This window comes from Cucumis melo, chromosome 6 (assembly GCF_025177605.1).
Source record: "Cucumis melo cultivar AY chromosome 6, USDA_Cmelo_AY_1.0, whole genome shotgun sequence".
NCBI classification, from domain to species: domain Eukaryota; kingdom Viridiplantae; phylum Streptophyta; class Magnoliopsida; order Cucurbitales; family Cucurbitaceae; genus Cucumis; species Cucumis melo.
In genome coordinates this window covers 27,694,687-27,712,760 of record NC_066862.1, presented here as the reverse complement: position 1 = coordinate 27,712,760, position 18,074 = coordinate 27,694,687, and the positions used below count along the sequence as shown (strand labels likewise).

The 18,074-nt window shown below is 31.6% G+C and overlaps 3 protein-coding genes across 6 annotated transcripts; 2 read left to right on the top strand and 1 right to left on the bottom strand.

The window, feature by feature from the left end:
* Positions 1 to 7,053, top strand: LOC103490662 (serine/threonine-protein kinase STY8-like). Of its 4 annotated transcripts, none has more exons than XM_051086367.1 (16): positions 1 to 508; positions 1,383 to 1,497; positions 1,843 to 1,943; positions 2,272 to 2,391; positions 2,821 to 2,875; positions 3,355 to 3,465; positions 3,606 to 3,656; positions 3,749 to 3,918; positions 4,010 to 4,117; positions 4,853 to 4,926; positions 5,211 to 5,386; positions 5,459 to 5,554; positions 6,188 to 6,268; positions 6,382 to 6,435; positions 6,516 to 6,650; positions 6,726 to 7,053. In XM_051086367.1, the coding sequence occupies exons 1-16, from the start codon at positions 306 to 308 to the stop codon at positions 6,807 to 6,809; spliced, it is 1,734 nt and encodes a 577-aa protein (XP_050942324.1). In that variant the 5' UTR covers positions 1 to 305; the 3' UTR covers positions 6,810 to 7,053. The 4 variants fall into 4 exon arrangements, 3 of the variants coding, with proteins under 3 accessions (XP_050942324.1, XP_008448503.2, XP_050942325.1); XM_008450281.3 differs by having other exon boundaries at positions 3,743 to 3,918; XR_007821811.1 differs by lacking the exons at positions 6,516 to 6,650; positions 6,726 to 7,053 and adding an exon at positions 5,847 to 5,935 and having other exon boundaries at positions 3,743 to 3,918.
* A 353-nt stretch (positions 7,054 to 7,406) lies between these two features.
* On the bottom strand, positions 7,407 to 9,255 carry LOC127149940 (protein IQ-DOMAIN 3-like). Its single transcript, XM_051086370.1, has 2 exons — positions 8,431 to 9,255; positions 7,407 to 7,894 (listed from the first exon to the last, which is right to left on the bottom strand). Exons 1-2 carry the CDS (start codon positions 8,725 to 8,727, stop codon positions 7,715 to 7,717), a joined length of 477 nt encoding a protein of 158 aa, XP_050942327.1. The 5' UTR covers positions 8,728 to 9,255; the 3' UTR covers positions 7,407 to 7,714.
* Positions 9,256 to 15,574: 6,319 nt separating this feature from the next.
* On the top strand, positions 15,575 to 17,739 carry LOC103490659 (uncharacterized). The gene is made up of 3 exons (XM_008450276.3): positions 15,575 to 15,973; positions 16,436 to 16,700; positions 17,262 to 17,739. The coding sequence occupies exons 1-3, from the start codon at positions 15,847 to 15,849 to the stop codon at positions 17,473 to 17,475; spliced, it is 606 nt and encodes a 201-aa protein (XP_008448498.2). The 5' UTR covers positions 15,575 to 15,846; the 3' UTR covers positions 17,476 to 17,739.
* Positions 17,740 to 18,074: the final 335 nt, after the last annotated feature.

Here is an 18,074-nt window from a genome sequence, read left to right as displayed (position 1 = left end):
TGGTTGTGTGCTCTCCGCGACAATTCCCATTTCTCCACTTCTTCCTTCACTGAAACCCAAAGACCTCCAAAAAGTGCCTGAAAAATTTTTCCTTTTACTTTCTCTCTCCTTCCACTCTCTCGCCCACTTCTTCTTCTTCACTCTCGAGTTGATCCCAATTCCAAATTTCCAATTCCCATGTGGGATTCTTCAATCATTCCTCGTTACCTTCTCTTTTCCCCCTTTTGATTTTCCACACCTAAGCTTTTTCTCTGATTCCATTCATCGCTTCTTCTTCTTCTTCCTCTTCTTAACTATTCTTATCAATGCCGATTGAAGATGATGTTGAGAGCTGCGGTAGCAGAGCCACCGACTTCTCCTCTTCCCATGTCAACCCGAGGCATCATCGCCAGAAGCTTGAAGTTTACAACGAAGTTCTCCGACGAATCCAGCAATCCAATTTCCATGAAGCTAATCTACCTGGGTTTGATGATCAGCTTTGGCTTCATTTCAATCGCCTCCCTGCTCGGTATCTCCCTTGCCCTAGTTCTTCTCTTGTCGATTGTATGCTAATTTCCCTTCTACCTCATTGTGCTGTATGGTTAATGATCTCTAATATCTTCACTAATTCTCTGTCTCCTCCTTGGAACAAATATATATTTTTTTTTAACTTGTATGCCTTAAGGGCATGTTTGGAGTGATTTCATAATCACTTTGGTCGTTTTCAAAATCAAAACCAATTTTTATGATATGAAAATGACATTTAAAACTATAAGATTAAATATTATATTAATTCTGAGGGATTAAAGACTTGTTTTGGAAACATGGCAAAAGTAAGTCATTTTAACCATTTTAAAATCACTGCTAAACACTTGTGTTGTTGTCTTATTATCATTTTCAGAGATTTGGGGCATGCCATTTGGAAGGACTGTCCTTAATAAGTAGGTTGAGTTTCACTGGGTTGAGTATTCGAATGACTAGTGTACCATAATTTAATGATATTTTAGAACTTTTTTGTAAACATTTTTTGACAATATGTTCATTGAAGAACCTAGTTGGGAAATTTTAATACATTAGGAGTAGATTAAATATTTTAAACGATAATGGGCGAATTCCGAATTATTTAGGAGATTAGAGATCATTTTTTTGGGTATATTTAGCCTTTTGTTTAATTATGTTATTTTTCTATGCTTTATCAAGTGGGAGAGTTGGATGTATTCAGCATTGTACAATGAGGATTTGTGTGGTTGCAGGTTGTTGAGCGTATCAATTCTTCTGTATATAGTTTGGATTACAAATGAAATGTTATTTTTGTTTGTTTTCCAGTATTTATAATCACGTTTTTATTGGATTTCCAGAGCACTCCTTCCGTTTTTGTTAAGTTCCTGATTATTGCTGTATAGATACGCATTGGATGTGAATGTCGACAGGGCAGAAGATGTCCTTACCCATAAGAGATTACTTCAATTGGCTGTGGATCCGTCTAACCGACCTGTATTTGAAATTCGTTCTGTGCAGGTAAAACTTACAAGTTCAATCAATTGCTTGAATCATTATGCTAATTGTATCAGTTCAACTGCCAGTTCCTCTTATTGTTATTATTATTATTATTGAAAGAGATATTGAGAGAGTAGATAGTCATGACTATGTATCACTAGAATCTATCCGTTTTTAGAAGAATTTGTTCTCTAATTGTTCTAGTTTTGTACGCTCATGGTTACTTAATGAAATTAGCTTAAACTTCTTAACATAGTATATTTGAGAATTGATTTTAAAGGATCTTGATGTTAGATTTTATATAGCATAGATATTTATCTAGATTTAATTTTTTTCTGATTAATTAATTTAACTTTTGTCGTGCAGGTTTATCCTTCTGCTAATGAAAATTTTATCAATTCTTCTTGTTTGGATGCTTCAATGATGGAAGATGCTCAGAGTTCTTTGAACTATTCTAACAGACAGGGGTGAGGCTCAATAATGTTCTTCTGTACAAGTGTTTTTACAATTATGTTCTGATTCTAGGCTCCTAAGGGGTGGCCCCGTTGGCAAGGGCTTCGGATCTCTAGGTCCTAGAGGGTTAGAGGTCCTCTAGGACCTAGAGGTCCCAAGTTCGAACCTTTGGAGAGCTTAACACAAGAACCCTTGATGTCTCTTAGGTCCAGGCCTTTGGGCAGGCATGGGTGCTCCCCGATATATGGGAGCAATGCTTTGATCCTGGTGATAAAATGTGTGTGTGTGTTCTGATTTTAATTTTTGATTTTGTTCTTACTGATTCCCTTTCTCTCTTTTTAGGAACCATCCACCTCCAACCTTTGGCTCTTCACCTAATCTTGAAGCCCTTACACTTCAGGGCAGCAAGTACGGTGTTGAAGATAGGGACACTGCCCCAAATGCGACACCCAGCTTTTCTCGGTGAGGAAAAGATTATTTTACTATACAACAGAGCGGGTCATTAAAATAGTAAAAAAGTATGAACTGCAATCTATTTATTCATTTTCAACCCCATGTCTCTCTAGAACATTCAAGAGAGGAGAGACATTTTCACGTTTCAAATGCACCAATACATTCTCGATAATGCAAGACCCTTTTTCTTGGCCAGTTTCTTCACGCTCTGATTGAACCTTTTGCTGCTTAGTTTGTTACTATTTTCAATTTATTATGTATCTAATTCGATATATTCTTCAAGTGACAGTGAGATATATAACTGAGTATAAAGTGAATGCAATCCACAACAAAAACAATTTTTTATTCATTTTTTTAATTTTTTATTGTGTAAATGTTTATCTGCTTTTGACACTGATGTTTTTGTTACTGTTTCATTCTGCCATTGACAATCTACAGGCCAATGCATGAGATCACATTTGCAACAAGTGACAAGCCTAAACTCCTTAGTCAGGTATTTTACCTATTTAATAACTCAGAGCTGTAGCGTATGATGTTTGTTAAATAGAATTGCAATCCATTCACCTACATGAAAACGATCACATTTTCTCTATGCTGCTACCATTTTGTTAGAACATGACCAAGACTTTCTACCTGTCAACGAATTTGCTGTTGCATGAGCATGTGAAAAAGTCGAGTTAGAATATAAACTCACTCTGCAATTACAATTTGGGCAATTTGGACAAAGTAATTTGATGGGCCTGTACTTACTGTTTATTAAGACTTTCTGCATCTAATAATATTACATAACCATTCCTCAAATATCAGTCACGTCCTTAAAAAAATTGGTCTCATTGTGTCCAAGGCATTCACGATAAGCTATAAGTATCTATGACAAAAACTCAGTTTGAACGAGATATATAAGTTGCTAGGGTTATTTTTCCCTTTAATTCCACCCCTCACTGAATGATTCAAAGTCTTGGTTCTGGTCAGTTGACTTCCTTACTTGCTGATGTTGGACTTAACATACAAGAAGCTCATGCTTTCTCCTCTGTTGATGGTTTCTCTCTGGATGTTTTTGTTATCGATGGTTGGCCTTATGAGGTAACTTCGCCATTGACTTTCTGATCAATATTTGGAAGTTCACAAGAGCAATTCATTCTAACATCTTTTACTATTTTGTTTCATTCATATGTTATATTGTTCGTCTTCATATTTTACTACTTGAATATTGGAAAATCTAGGAAACTGAGGAGCTGAAAAGGGTATTAGAAAAAGAAATTTTAAATTTTAAGGTATCTTCTTAGTTCACAAATTTTTACTGATACAAACTTAAGAGTTTTTTTCTTTAATTTTTTAACGTACCTGAAATGGGGTGCAGGAGCAGTGTTGGTCCGAAAAGCAGCCCAGTCCTGCTTTGGGTAAGGATAACCAGAATAGAGTTGAATCTTTTCCTAGTTGTGTTGGAATACCTACTGATGGTACTGATGTCTGGGAAATAGACATCAGACAACTAAAATTTGAGAATAAAGTTGGATCTGGGTCATTTGGGGACCTGTAAGTTTTATCTAATTATGACATATGATTGTTAGCTAATAAAAAAACTTGTTAACATATCCTCATCCTAATCTTCCCTCCCTCTCTCAAGGTATCGGGGCACATATTGTAGTCAGGAAGTAGCTATTAAAGTACTGAGGCCTGAGCGTATTAATGAAGAGATGCTCAAAGAATTCTCTCAAGAAGTTTATATAATGAGGTTTGTTTATATTGTTATTAACACCATTGAGCTTTAGAAGAACATATGGTATGCCTTTAAAGGACAACGTAGAATAAAATGGGTTTTAGGCTAAAAATGTAGCAAACAGAAAAGGTTGGGCTTAGATATTTAACTCCTTACAACTTTTGATTGAATTTAAGATCATCTGTTACTTTCTAGTCTTTAGTCTTCAAAACAGTGATTCTACAGGGAAGAGGTGCTTCTGGTCTTAAAATTCTAATTTCTCATTGTGGTCGGGTAAAATACTGGCATGCCCCAGGGTCCAGATGCATATTTGATAATAGACAAAACAACATACCAATTCAAAAAAGGATTGTACGATGGAGGATAATCATACTCTTATTGTCTTAAAGGATTGTTGAAAGGAAGGAACATTATGGGATGTGTCTGAAATGCAAGCCTGATGAAAAGCTAAAACTTTTAGGTCTTTCAAAGTTAGAGTGGCATCTTCAAATATGTTTTGAGAAACTCATTTTTAACTTAATTTCAACTGGTATTCCCTCAGTACTCTCCATATAATTTTGCTAAAAATTCCCATATTGATCTTGAAGATGGACGGCTTCAGGAAAAAAAAAACCCATAAAAGCACTCAAAACAATTTATATTAATAGATTCCAAGTGTTCCTTTTTTACGCAAAATACGACTACTTGGGACAAGTAATGCAGGATGAAGTCTGTTACTACTATACTAAAGTCTGGTACCTATTTTTGCAGGAAAGTTCGGCACAAAAATGTTGTTCAATTCATTGGTGCTTGTACTAAACCTCCAAACCTCTGTATTGTAACAGGTAAGCTGTGATAATTGATAAATAAATGGCTTCATATATAAGGTTGTAACCTGTCACTTCTAGAAATTTTGTCTTTTACCTTTATAAAAAGTCCTCTATAGAGTTGCAATGTGGCATTATCTAAATCAATACCTTTGTAATTGTATATTGCGATATGTTCCTTTCAAATATGTTTTGTGTTGTGTGTTTTTTCCGAAAATTCCTTTCACTCACAGATTTTCATGATATAGTATTTATTTTGTTTCTCATCCAATTGATTATTGCTCATGTTTTATCTTTTACAGAGTTTATGTCGAGAGGAAGTGTATATGACTTCCTTCATAAGCAAAGAGGTGTATTTAACCTTCCATCTTTACTTAAAGTGGCCATCGATATTTCAAGAGGGATGAACTATTTGCATCAAAATAATATAATCCATCGAGACCTCAAGACTGCAAATCTTCTGATGGATGACAACATGGTGAGAGGAAATTTTAAAACTGCAAAAATGAGAAATATTTCTTGATCTATAACCATTTATCCTTCAATTCAGGTTGTCAAGGTTGCTGATTTTGGAGTTGCCAGAGTTCAAACTCAATCTGGAGTGATGACTGCTGAAACTGGAACATACCGGTGGATGGCTCCTGAAGTATGTGTTTTTCTTTAATTTCTCATACCTTAAATACCTTCTTGATCATTCCAAATAAAATATACCCTTCTGGATACACATGAACAAATTAACGATTAAAATTTAGTATAAAAAAGAAAGATTGAGTATCGTATATGTCATATGCTTGTGTAAGATTGCTGTAAGCAATTTGGTTCAACCAAGCCCGATCATTCTTCTTTAAGACTTTGATATGTCTATTATTCTTGTGAGGTAATTGATCAATTAAATTATAACCTAGAATTTGCATCTCTATCTTACCAACATTTTCAAGAGTGATAGCAGTGATGAATTTAAGACACCGAAGGACTGCACGGTTCAATTGATAGCACGGCTTTAGATGGAGCAGAGTAGTTAGAAAGGGTATATCTAACCTTGATGACATTAAATGTTCTTTTATTCTTACGCTCACACCAATATTTTACCACCGATTTGTCTTCCTTGAATTCATAACAGCAGAACCTTTTTCAATTAATTACTTGTTTACTACACAATACTTAAATGCAGTTTGGTCAGTAGTATTTTACCAACTAGTCTGCCAATATCTGTTCGCTCTAGATTCTAAAGGATGTGACATATTTTTCCTTACGATATATTTTTATTTTTGATGTGAAGGTTATTGAACATAAACCATATGATCATAAGGCTGACGTTTTCAGTTTTGGAGTAGCCTTATGGGAGCTTTTAACAGGAGAAGTAAGCAGCTGCTTTGATTTGAGTATTCAGTATTCACTGTATGGATGTTTTTATGTCCTGTCCATTTTAATCTACATATTATTAACCCTTTTGCTATTTTGACGTATTACTAGATTCCCTACTCATCCATGACCCCACTACAAGCGGCAGTTGGCGTGGTCCAGAAGGTACCGAGATCGATTTCTTGTCGACATTACCTTTACTGCAACTAAAATGCTTAAATTTATTGTCCATCTTGGTTTGGCAGAGACTGCGGCCTACGATACCAAAGAATGTCCATCCTGTTCTTGCTGAACTGCTTGAAAGATGCTGGAGGCACGATCCAACCGAACGGCCAAACTTCTCTGAAATTTTGGAGATCCTCAAGCAGATATCTGAGCAGGTAGGCAGACTTCATTAGCAATGTCTGACTTGCTGAATTATGATACGTTTTCTCAGTGAGATTCAATTGAAGCAGGTCGACAACAACGGGGAAAATCGACGCAAGAAGGATAAGTTATCCGGTGCATTATTCTCGGCCTTCAAGAAGAGGATCCACTGAATGCACAGGAGGAGCTTAGCCAGAGTTGCAATGGTGCTGGTAATCAATAAAACCCTCCCACAAAAAGAAGGAAAATGTCTGGACCTTCTTTTTCGTCACTTCTTTTGTGTTCATCTTTCCTTCTTTTACCTAACAGCTATATTGGAAGAACCCTTCAATGTTCTTGGCCTAACCCTTAGCATGCTGTATAATATGTTACTTAAAACTGATACAACTGAATGTAGAATTCATCTTCTTTCTTCGATATTATAAGTTTGATCGATAGAACCAAATACATATTGAGATATGAATGGTAACCAAACTACAAGTTAAATCAAGTAATTTCAGGTACTTTGACCCTCTCGTATTGAGATTCTCTCAAGCCCTAGGTCACACCACAGTATTGTCTTTCTTCATCTCCCTCGTCTTTTCTTTGATGACTAATTACTATCCTTTAATATACTATAATAACACCCTAGTATCATTCTTGTAATAGTCCTAAAACCATTCTTATCAATTCATTCTCTCAATCTCTTTTATCTTCTTTCTTTTGTCTTTCACTGGTAATAGCAACCGAATTAAATCTTGAATCAATTAGATTTTGTAGTTAATGTTACATCGATCAAGTTGTGTCCATATTATTTATAAGAATAGACGACAATGGATATTCAATCATTAAAGAAAAAGAACTTAGCACTTGGATTCTACTTGTTCATCTCAAGAGAATCGTATTGTAGCAAAAATTCTTTCAAAAGCTAGCTGCAACTGCATAGCACTTGAGAAATAAAGATGAAGGAGAAAGAGAAATCCAAATATCACCAGACAACAATCAAGGGCAATAAAAACAAAAGAATTGGCAAACAGATGGATAGGATTATTATATTTCTTGTAGAAGCATCTGCTAGTATTATATGATACCTTTCTCTTCAGCTATCAGACTCTTCACTGTATCTGTTTAGAAGCTGACGAGCACGAACACGAACCTGTAACCGAACCAATGCATGCATGAATTGAAGAGCTATTCGTGCCTGCCTCCTCGCGCACACCCCTCGAGCTAGTGCCTGCAGCTTCACCAAGCTTCTTAAGGCTTGAAATGCTCGTCTTGCCTGAACAACAAGCATGAGTGTTAGGTGATATACCAAATGATTAAATGTCTCTCAATTATAAAATAGGTATAGAAAAAGTACTAATAAAAAATTCAATATTCTTTTTATTTTTCCCTTCAATTTGTTAATGAACACTTTTTTAATCTTCTAGTTATCTTGTAAAAGACATGAATTTATTACTCACCATATTGTTTTTTTTTCTCTTTCTTTTACATATTTTCGTTATCTACCTAAATTTAAAAGGTAATACTAGTCAAAATAAACATGATCGGTTTTGGATTGAGTAAATAAAAATATATATATATATATATATATATATATATATATATATATATATATATTTTTCAAAATTATCCTTGATAGATAATCAAGATTCATTTTTCAATATCATGAAAATGATTAAGAAGTACTATTTCAAAATTAAAATACCATCCTTCAAATGTAAAATATATGGGGATTTAGAGAGTGAAAAGAAAAAATCTTTTTCAAAAAAAAAAAAAGAAAAAGAAAAAGAAAACATGGTAAGATATAATTACAAGATGGCCTCTGAAACAAGCTTGGATTTTGATGGCTGCCACTTCCTCTATAGACAACACTTTGTCTTGAAATCTGGGTGTCATCGATTCATAATCAATTTCCTCCTCCTCTTCTTCTTCTTCTTCATCTTCTTCTTCTTCATCTTCATCTTGTTGTTGAGTTAATGTAAGATTGGTTTGTTCTTCATCATGAATTGGACTCGCATTTGTTTGCAGAAAAACAACGTCTCTGTTGTTGCCATTTCTACTGATCAGTTTCCTTCTTGCTCTTCTAAACCAGTTTCTTGTAATTCCCATTTTTACTTACCTTCTTCTTCTTCTTCTTCTTCTTCTTCTTCTTCTTCACAAGTTTGATAAATATATGGTTTACATTATTTCTTTTGATCCCCTTAATGGATGCCATTTGCAAGAAAGTGGGAGATGTGCTCAACATGTTTGTTTTGAATCACAGGTTTTTGATTCAAATTACCAAATTTTGAATTTGTGTTTATGTTGTTGCTTTGTCACAAATTCAACAACGTGAGGGCATGTCTCTCTTTCTCCCTCTTAATCTATGAGAAAGAAAGGATTTCATGAGTTGACTTTGGTTGTCTAGTTGACTAAGATAGCAACCGTGCTTGATTGTATTCCGATACATATTCACATCTTTATGCATTTCATTTTCATTTTCAATCGTATCAAAAAAGATAATTTGTTGAGATAAAGATAAGGATAGTCTGTAACATCCATAAGTGTTTTTCTAGAATAACGTAGTTGACGGTCTTATATCACTAGATTTTACTTTAACGAGCTCTACAAACATCTTTATTATATTCTTTTTTAAAATTCCATATCAATTACCGTCGAGCTAAAATCAATAACTTACATACTCTTATGATTTCATCGATTAAATTTAGTAAATATTACCAATGAGTAGAATAATATACAAAATGACGCTTCGACATTTTTTATTATTTATTTTCAACCGAAGCAAATTAATTCAAATACTTTATTGTAAAAAAATCCAAGGTTCGCTCGATTGATTTAAGATTAAAAAATGTTTTTTGAAAAAAAATCATTTTTATTTAAATATTTCTGATAAAAATCGGTAAAATGCACATCAAAAACCATTTCAAGTGGTTACCAAATACTTCGATTGTTTTCTAAAATGTTTTGTTTTTTAAATTAAACACTTAAAAATGTAATTCAGTTTGTAATACATTCTCAAGCACTTAATTTAGAAATAAGTCATTTCAACGAAAAAAACTAACGAGCACTAGCACTATTCATATTATATGTGTGCAAATAATATACATACATACAACTTTGTATAAGTCATATGTATATATATATATATATAGCTTAACTGAGAAGTGATGTGTGATTCTTAATCGATTCTAAGAATGTTAGAAACCACATCTTCAACGTTGACATATGAGCCCCAAACTTGTCTATCATCACTATTCAAGATTCTTGGACTCTTTGCTAGAATGTTGTGCGCTTTGACGTTAACGTTCTCCTTGTTTTAGCATTAATGTCTTTTTTTTTTTTCTCTTTTTTGTATGTAAGCCAGTTTTGGCCATTCACTTTTTTCCTATTTAGAACACATTCGTTATGAAGTTTGTTAATAATTGTAAACTGGCAATACAATCAATATCGTGTTTAGTTTGGATTTATTTTTTAAACGCTTAAAAATACTTTCTTTTTCTTTGCATTTAGAAACATCTTTTGAACCACATACAAAGTTAGACCAAACTAATAACATATCTATGTTAGGAAGATTGTGAAGTGTTCGAGAGAAAAAGTGAATTCGATGTTATGACGTTATGGATAATATAATTAAGTATGAAAAGAATGAACAAAAGATAAAAACATAATAATATGTTATTTTATTCATATTCCATATCATAAGGTTGAAGTTTGCATATTTGGATTGAGATGTAATATTATTTTAACAATTTAGTGCACGAGAGTGAGATTTTAAAATCGCTAAAATCATTTTTGTCATTTCTAAATCTTAAATATATATGTCTTTAACCACTTAAGATTAATTTATTCTTAAATTATACATTTTTAAATATGATTTTCATGACACCAAAACTAGTTTTACAGGATTAAAAACATATCTTTGTAATGATTTTGAAAATGACAAAAGTTATGTATTTTAACGATTTTAAAAATCACTCTCAACCATATCCTTAGCGTGACTGCATCTAGGGATTTTAATAATGTCAACCATATCCTTAGTGTGACCACACCTAGGGGTTTTAACAATCAAATATTCTTCAAGATTGTTGACCCTAAGACTAACTAAAAATTTCGGATTTGCACCGACCATGTCGAACTCTAAGTCCGGGTGAGATACATAAGGTAAGGCAAAAGGATTTTCCCTCACTATAATCAACTCAGCTTCATTTGCATCTCTGCCCACAAGCTCTGGCCATTCCGTTTTCGCTCGTATTATACACAAATTTAAAAGTTGATATCGTTATGAAACTAAACACGTTTGAAATACACTAGAGTATTACTTAACTGTCAAATATCAAATTACAGTTCTTAAATAAAAATTAAAGTAGTACGATAAGCATACCGGGTGGCATTTTGTGCGACATCTCCATCCCATGTTTGCCAATTGCTATTTGTTTTAATTTGGATTTCATTTTTTCTTAATTTGGGTTTTGATGGGTAGATAGTGTGACATTTTATAGCCCTTTCTTGAGGTGCAATATTGTTTGAGATAATCATGCCTCATCGACTTGTTGTTTTATTTGAGATGGAGTTTAGCTAAAAGTAAAAGATTCCCTCATAAAAGTTTTAGGAGAGCGTTGACTTGTTTAAAAGAAAATCATTTAAGTTTTGACATCTCTATATTCTTATGATTGAGTTTCGACAAAATGTTATGAGTATACTTGGTGACCCACGTCATAAAAGTTTAAGAAAGGGAGGGACTTCGAGCATTATAAAAGACACACCGTTACGCTAAGAGTCTAGTTAAATTTGCTTTTGAATTTAAAGAAAAATTGCTTAAATTTTAGTTAAAAATTTTAATTTAAATTTAAATGTTCAATTTAAACATTTTCATTATCTCAAACAACAAAACTTGAAATTTGAATATAAAATTTATAGAGCAATAGTAATAAAATATTAAATTACTACAAGATAAGAATGGACGAATGGACATTCATAGTAGTAAGATAACGATCATCAAACATATCTCTATACGATTGTAACATTTCATATCTACAGTTTAGGTCTTAATCATATATGAAAAATCTCCTACTTGAACCCAAATAGTAATAATGAAAAATAATATTTAACTAGACATATCGTTAAAAAGACGTAAAGGCAAAATGAAAATGAAAAGATACTTTATTATGGACAGCATAAATACTCGCAAAGAATTGGAAGAATGTTACTCTTCTTTATCTAAGATTATCCAAAACTTTTTATAAAAATTATAAATAATAATAAAAATTTTCATTAAAACTACAACTTCACTACTTAATTAAAAAAGAAATATATATGTTAATTTGTTTTAATGATAAATTTGAACTAGAGACCTATAGGTCCTTAACACAACCTTTTGGAATGCAAATAGTTGAAAGAAAGAGAAAGAAAATGTCATATAAAAATAACAACAATGTTTGAGTATATATCTCGAGATCGCACATATTCTTATGTTTACCACTTTCATCACAAACACACACAAAATATGAAAAACAATTACTATTTACACTTTCATCACAAAACATAAAAATTCTTTACACTTCAATCTTTTATAAAGTGTAAATATTTTGTCTAATTTGCTATTTTTGACAATTTTTTCAAAATATATACATACATGCATTCCTAATATATATATATATATATATATATATATATGTGTGTTTGCATAACAAGAGATGTAAAAAGAATTTGTCACGTGATAAAACTATAGTGAGACAATTCAACGGTGGTTGGATGACAGATATAAGTGTAGTCTAGGGATGTCCACATATACATTTTTTTTTCGTAGAATAATGTATTATGGTTTGCGATATTGTAACTTTCACGGTGGGAGAAATGAATTTCAAGTTCAAATTATATGTATACAAATAACACATACATATAACTTTATTTAGCAGTGATATGTAATCATTAACGGATTCTAGGAGTTACAACGTCATTTTCAATGTGGACTTCAACTCAGATTCACATGTATAATCAATGTTCAAGATTTTTGGACTTTTCATTACAATTTTATATGTCTTCATATTAGGATTCTCTCTTTTTCTATGATCTCAGCAGCCACAGAAAATTTTACGAAAACCAGTTCTGGTCATTCATGTTTTACTATTTAAAAACATATATTCGTGTTAAATTTGTTAATAAAATCATAAACTTACCGTACAATAAAGAGTTTGTTTGAAACAACCCTTATTTAAGTGCTTAAAAACGAATAAATAAATAACTTTTTATTTCCTTAGAAAAATGCAAAGCACAATTCAAATTCTACCCTACAATCTTATTGAAGAGTTAATGAAACCATACATTGTTAGTTAAGAAAGTGATGGGAAGAACATACTTTCCAACATTTTGAAGGGTTTTTAGTTTGGAGCTGATTGTTTCGAGGTAACTTAATATCATATAATTTATTCCATTTTAGTTTTGAAATTTTCGATATTTTAAAGTGCGTCAGACTTGATTGTCTATTCAAACATATATCTATTGTTAGACTAATATGTTTAATATTTTACAATCTTGAACCCACTCGTTCACAAAAGGGTACTTCCATGACATTCATAGTTGAAATGAAAAAAAAATGGCGTGATTTTCTATTTAAACATATATCTCCATTCTTAGATTGTGATGTTTCAAAACCATAATGCTCTATATCACACTAAATTTATAACACTTCAAACATTAATAAATACATAGTAAGACAAAAAGCAAACTTGACTTTTTGTTTAAGCATATAGTATTTCTAGATTGTGATGTTTGATATATCTATAGTTTTGATTATACACTTATAATACATGAAAATATACACCAATACCACTTCATTAAAACAGAAAAGAAATTGTTAAAATAACAGAAGTGGATACATATTTAGTGGAAGAGACACTAAATTGTTACATTAAACTAAAATTATAAACATACTAAACTACATTTTTTTTTAATATATTTTTAGTAATGTTTAAGAAAAAGGTATCCTTTCACACATCAATATGGAATCTTTCCATTTTTCAATCCTATGGATAACAAAAATTAAAAATGAGACCTTATAAAATAATAAATAAAACCAATTTGTTTTAAAATATTAAAATCCAATTTTGGAAGATAGCACTATAGGATTCCCCTATACTTTATATATATATATATAATTTTTGAAGATAATGTCTTTGTTTCAAAGTTGATGGCTTCTTTTTTCTTCCACTCTCTGATGGGCCACATAGCCTTAATTAACCTTTTCTTTCTTTAATTAATATAATACAAAGAAACTAAAATAAAAACAAATAAAAATAAAAATAATTAGTTCTTGTGATTAACCAAAACCAGAGTGATAGAGGTTATAAAAACGGAGTCAAATCAACACCTAAACCTCGTTCGTGTTCGAATTATTTTATTAGAAAGTTTCAAATGATTTGTAAAGGTCGAGATAGTTTGAAGAATTTAATAAAACAATTTAGAAGATCCAACTTTTGACTTAAAAGAGAATATATCAATTATCGTTGAGTTAAGTTAATTATAAGATTTATCAATTTAATCGGTCAAACTTCATTTTTAGTATTGTAATATATGTCTCCGAGTTATCGATGAAGTAAAATATATTATCGACTAGACTATGTTCGTTTTAGGAAAAAAAAAATTCTAGGTTTTTTTTTTTTAAAATAAAAATTAAATGATATATAAAGATTGATAAAGTAACCTTTTTTAAGGTCAAAACTCAACAAATTGAAGAGATATAATGTATGATTGAAAATTATGATTTAGAAAAAAATAATTGAAAAATTATGACCAATTAGAAAAGGACAAGAATCACTTTTAGCAATTGATTATTGGTTGGGATTTTGGGAATGAACCTTTTTACATTCTCAAGCTCTTGCTTTCATTATTATTTAATGTTACTAATCTTATCTCCATAATCAAAAGAAAACAATAGTTAAAAATGACATTTTGTTCATATTCTCATACTTTTATGGTTGTAGATTTTTATATTTGAATTTGTTTGTATGTTTTTAATCTCTTGTCTAATACAATTCTTTGTAATATATAACGACAAATATTAAATGGTCTACAAATTAAAATAACACTTAGTTAAAAAGATCATTTTGGTAAGTTTGTTCAAATTTAGTTCGTGTAATTTCAATAAATCATAAATTTTTTACTTTGTGTCGTTTAGTAGATTTGTGACCTTTTTTTTTAAAATTTGAAAATTAAATAGATAAAAACCTCACAATTCGATGACTAATTTGATAAATCTATTAGATATAAATTTGAAATTTTAAAAATTAAACTTAAAATTGTTTTTAGGATGTTCATAAAAGAAAAGATGTAATTTAATTTAACAATAATAACTTAATATTTATAATAATTTAGGACAACTTCTAAATTATCACAACTATATTAACAATACCTATTAAAGTCCAAAAAAAAAAATGGTCGGATTAATTAAACTTAGATTTTAAAACTTTTTCTTAATGGAAGTAAACACTAGTACAAAATGATCTAATTTAACACAAAGTTTGAACAGATTACAAAAATCACCCGTAAAGTATAGGAACGTTTATAATTATACTTCAATCTTTCAATCATATGGGTCGTTTGGCCTAAGAATTATCACTATTGGGTTGGGTTATGGTAACTCAACCCTTGTTTTAGGTTATTATAACCCCTTTTCCATCTCTCTCTCTCTCGTTCTTCTTAAACATTTTTTCAACTCTCCATAATCTTATCTCTTTAATTCTGTGTAAAACTACATTTTTAAAACATTTTCTCCAAACACATATTACGATAAAGTTTTATCATAACACAAACCTTCATAATCCAACTCTTTACCGGAACGGCCCTACAAATTGAAAGTAAATGAAAATTAGACTCTAGAAATGGTAACAATGTTTGAGAATTCAAAATGCAAATATGGACTAATAAGGATTTGAGATTGGCGTAAAGGAAGAATTTATGAGGGGGAAGAGAAGGTCAGATCTGGGGAGGGGAAGATGCTGAGGGAATATTCTTGCGTGACAAAATAATCTTTGCCCCCACAATCCGCTCCTTTCTCCTTTTCCCCCCCCAATCATCTTCTTCCCTTCCTTTTTCCTTTTTGTTTTTCTTTTTTGAAATCTCATCATCAAATTTCACCAAATCCCTTTCATCGATCCTTATCCATAAACTAATTTGTTTGCCCTAAACCTTCCTCCCATTCCCATCTTCCTATCTTTTTCCACTTCTTTCACTATGGCCGCTCTCCTTCACCCTCCTCCGCCGGAGCAAAACTACCTCGAAAAGCTCGACGTCTTCAAGATCAAAGGCAGAGATAAACAAGGCCGCCGCATTCTCCGCATCACTGGAAAATTCTTTCCAGGTTTCCTCTCTCTCTCTCTCTCTCTCAAATTCTCAGCATATTTCCCTTTCTATGTTCCGCTACTGTTTTCTTGCTCTTTTCGTCGCGATCAGATTAAATTTTATCGGTACGGTAATGTGCTCAAGAAGTTTCTGAATGTTTTGACCTAATCTGCTGTGATTCGGTTTTCTTGCTCTGTTTCTGCTTCGATTTTAGAAGTATGCTCTGATTCTGTTTTCTTGCTTGTTTCTATCGAATTGAATTTTCGTCGAGAAGTGTCTGCGGATTAGCGTTACTATGCACTAATTCTATTTTAATTTACTTGCTCTTTTTGGATCGGGGGAATTGAAATTGATATTGAACTGTGTTTGAGATGTATCTGTATATTTGTACTGAACGGTAGCGTTGCTATGCTTTGATACTAAGTTCTTGGTGTTTTAAGCAATGAGATTGAATTTTTGTTATTATTATTTTTTAAATCAGCTCGGGTTGTGAGTTTGGATGTGCTGAAAAAGCATCTGGAGGAGAAGATCTTCCCTAGGCTTAAGAACAAGCGTTTTACGATCTTGTACTTCCATACCGGCGTTCAAAGGAGCCAAAATTTTCCCGGAATCGCCGCCCTTCGATCAATCTATGACGCGATTCCGGCCGCCGTCAAGGCTAATCTTGAAGCCGTGTATTTCGTTCACCCAGATCTCCAGGCCCGACTCTTCCTCGCCACTCTCGGTCGCATTTTCTTCACTAGCGAGTACGATTTTCTAACCTTTTTCCTTCTATCAATCTCGCTTTTTCACTATATTCTTCTTCTCAATATTCTTGAACATACTAATAATTTCGTACTATCAAAATATGGTCGTCCGTACGATAGATAATTTTTTTACCATTCAAAATAATTATCAAATCTATTTTAAAAAATTTAACAAAATATTTAAACCTCGAAGAATTTTGATTTTAAATAATTTATTTTTAATTTTATTCCAAAACATAAAAAAACTAAGATATTCACCTTAGTCTATTTTTGACCTTCTATCATTTGAAATAATTCTTCTAAAAGTTACAATAATTTTCCTCATTTTACCAATTCTTTTTAGAATAATAGCATTTAGTGTTTATGTGTGTATTTTTTTTTTTTTTTTTTTTTTGAGTTATCTAATAGATTGGGATCTTTGTTAAATTGAATTTAGTGAATGTTTTATAATGAAAAATTACTTTGGACTTCTTTTTGTTTTGAATGATAATACAAATTGTTGATGGATGTAAGTGTGATACATTTAGTTATTGAGAGGGAAATGTTTGAATGTGGGTATAGGGTGTATGGAAAGGTGAGGTACGTGAGTAGAATTGATCTGCTGTGGGAGCATGTACGGAGGAACGAGATCGAGGTTCCAGAATTCATATATGATCATGATGAAGATCTTGAGTATCGTCCCATGATGGATTATGGTCTTGAGAGTGATCATCCTAGGGTTTACGGTGCACCATCTGTCGAATCTCACGTCTACTCCATGAGGTGCATTTCATAAAAAGAAAATAATTTTAAAAATGGGCCTTCTTTGTTTTAAGTGAATTTGAGTTTGGAGCTTTGTTTGGCCTCTACTGATTCTTTTTTCTTTTTGGACCCCAACACCAAGAAGTGCTTGTATATATTTGATTTTTTTTTCTTTGTTTCTTTTTCTTCTGAAGAAAAAAAAAATGGTTGTATAAAAAGACAAAGCTATTGGTTTGCTTTAACTGTGTATATATATATATATATATTGCCTTTTAATCACACAAGTCTTTTTCTTTTACCCACACAGTATTCTTATATATAGAATGGAAATAGTATCTTGAGGTTAATTTCATATAATGATAATATAAGGCCAAGTTATTATTATAAAACTAATCAAAATACTTCCTTCCAAAATATACTAAATAAATTGAGTAGAGATGTTTTGAATATTGAGGGATAGATTATTCTAATTTAAGTTATAATAATATGTGTTTGTAGTATAAATTATTTTAGTACGGGAAGAAAATAATAAATTAAATTTTGATTTTGAGTTTTGAAATAGTATTATTGTAATTAAATGTGGTTAATCTTCGCTGCAAAAATTGTAAAATTGACACATAAGTAATTTTTTTC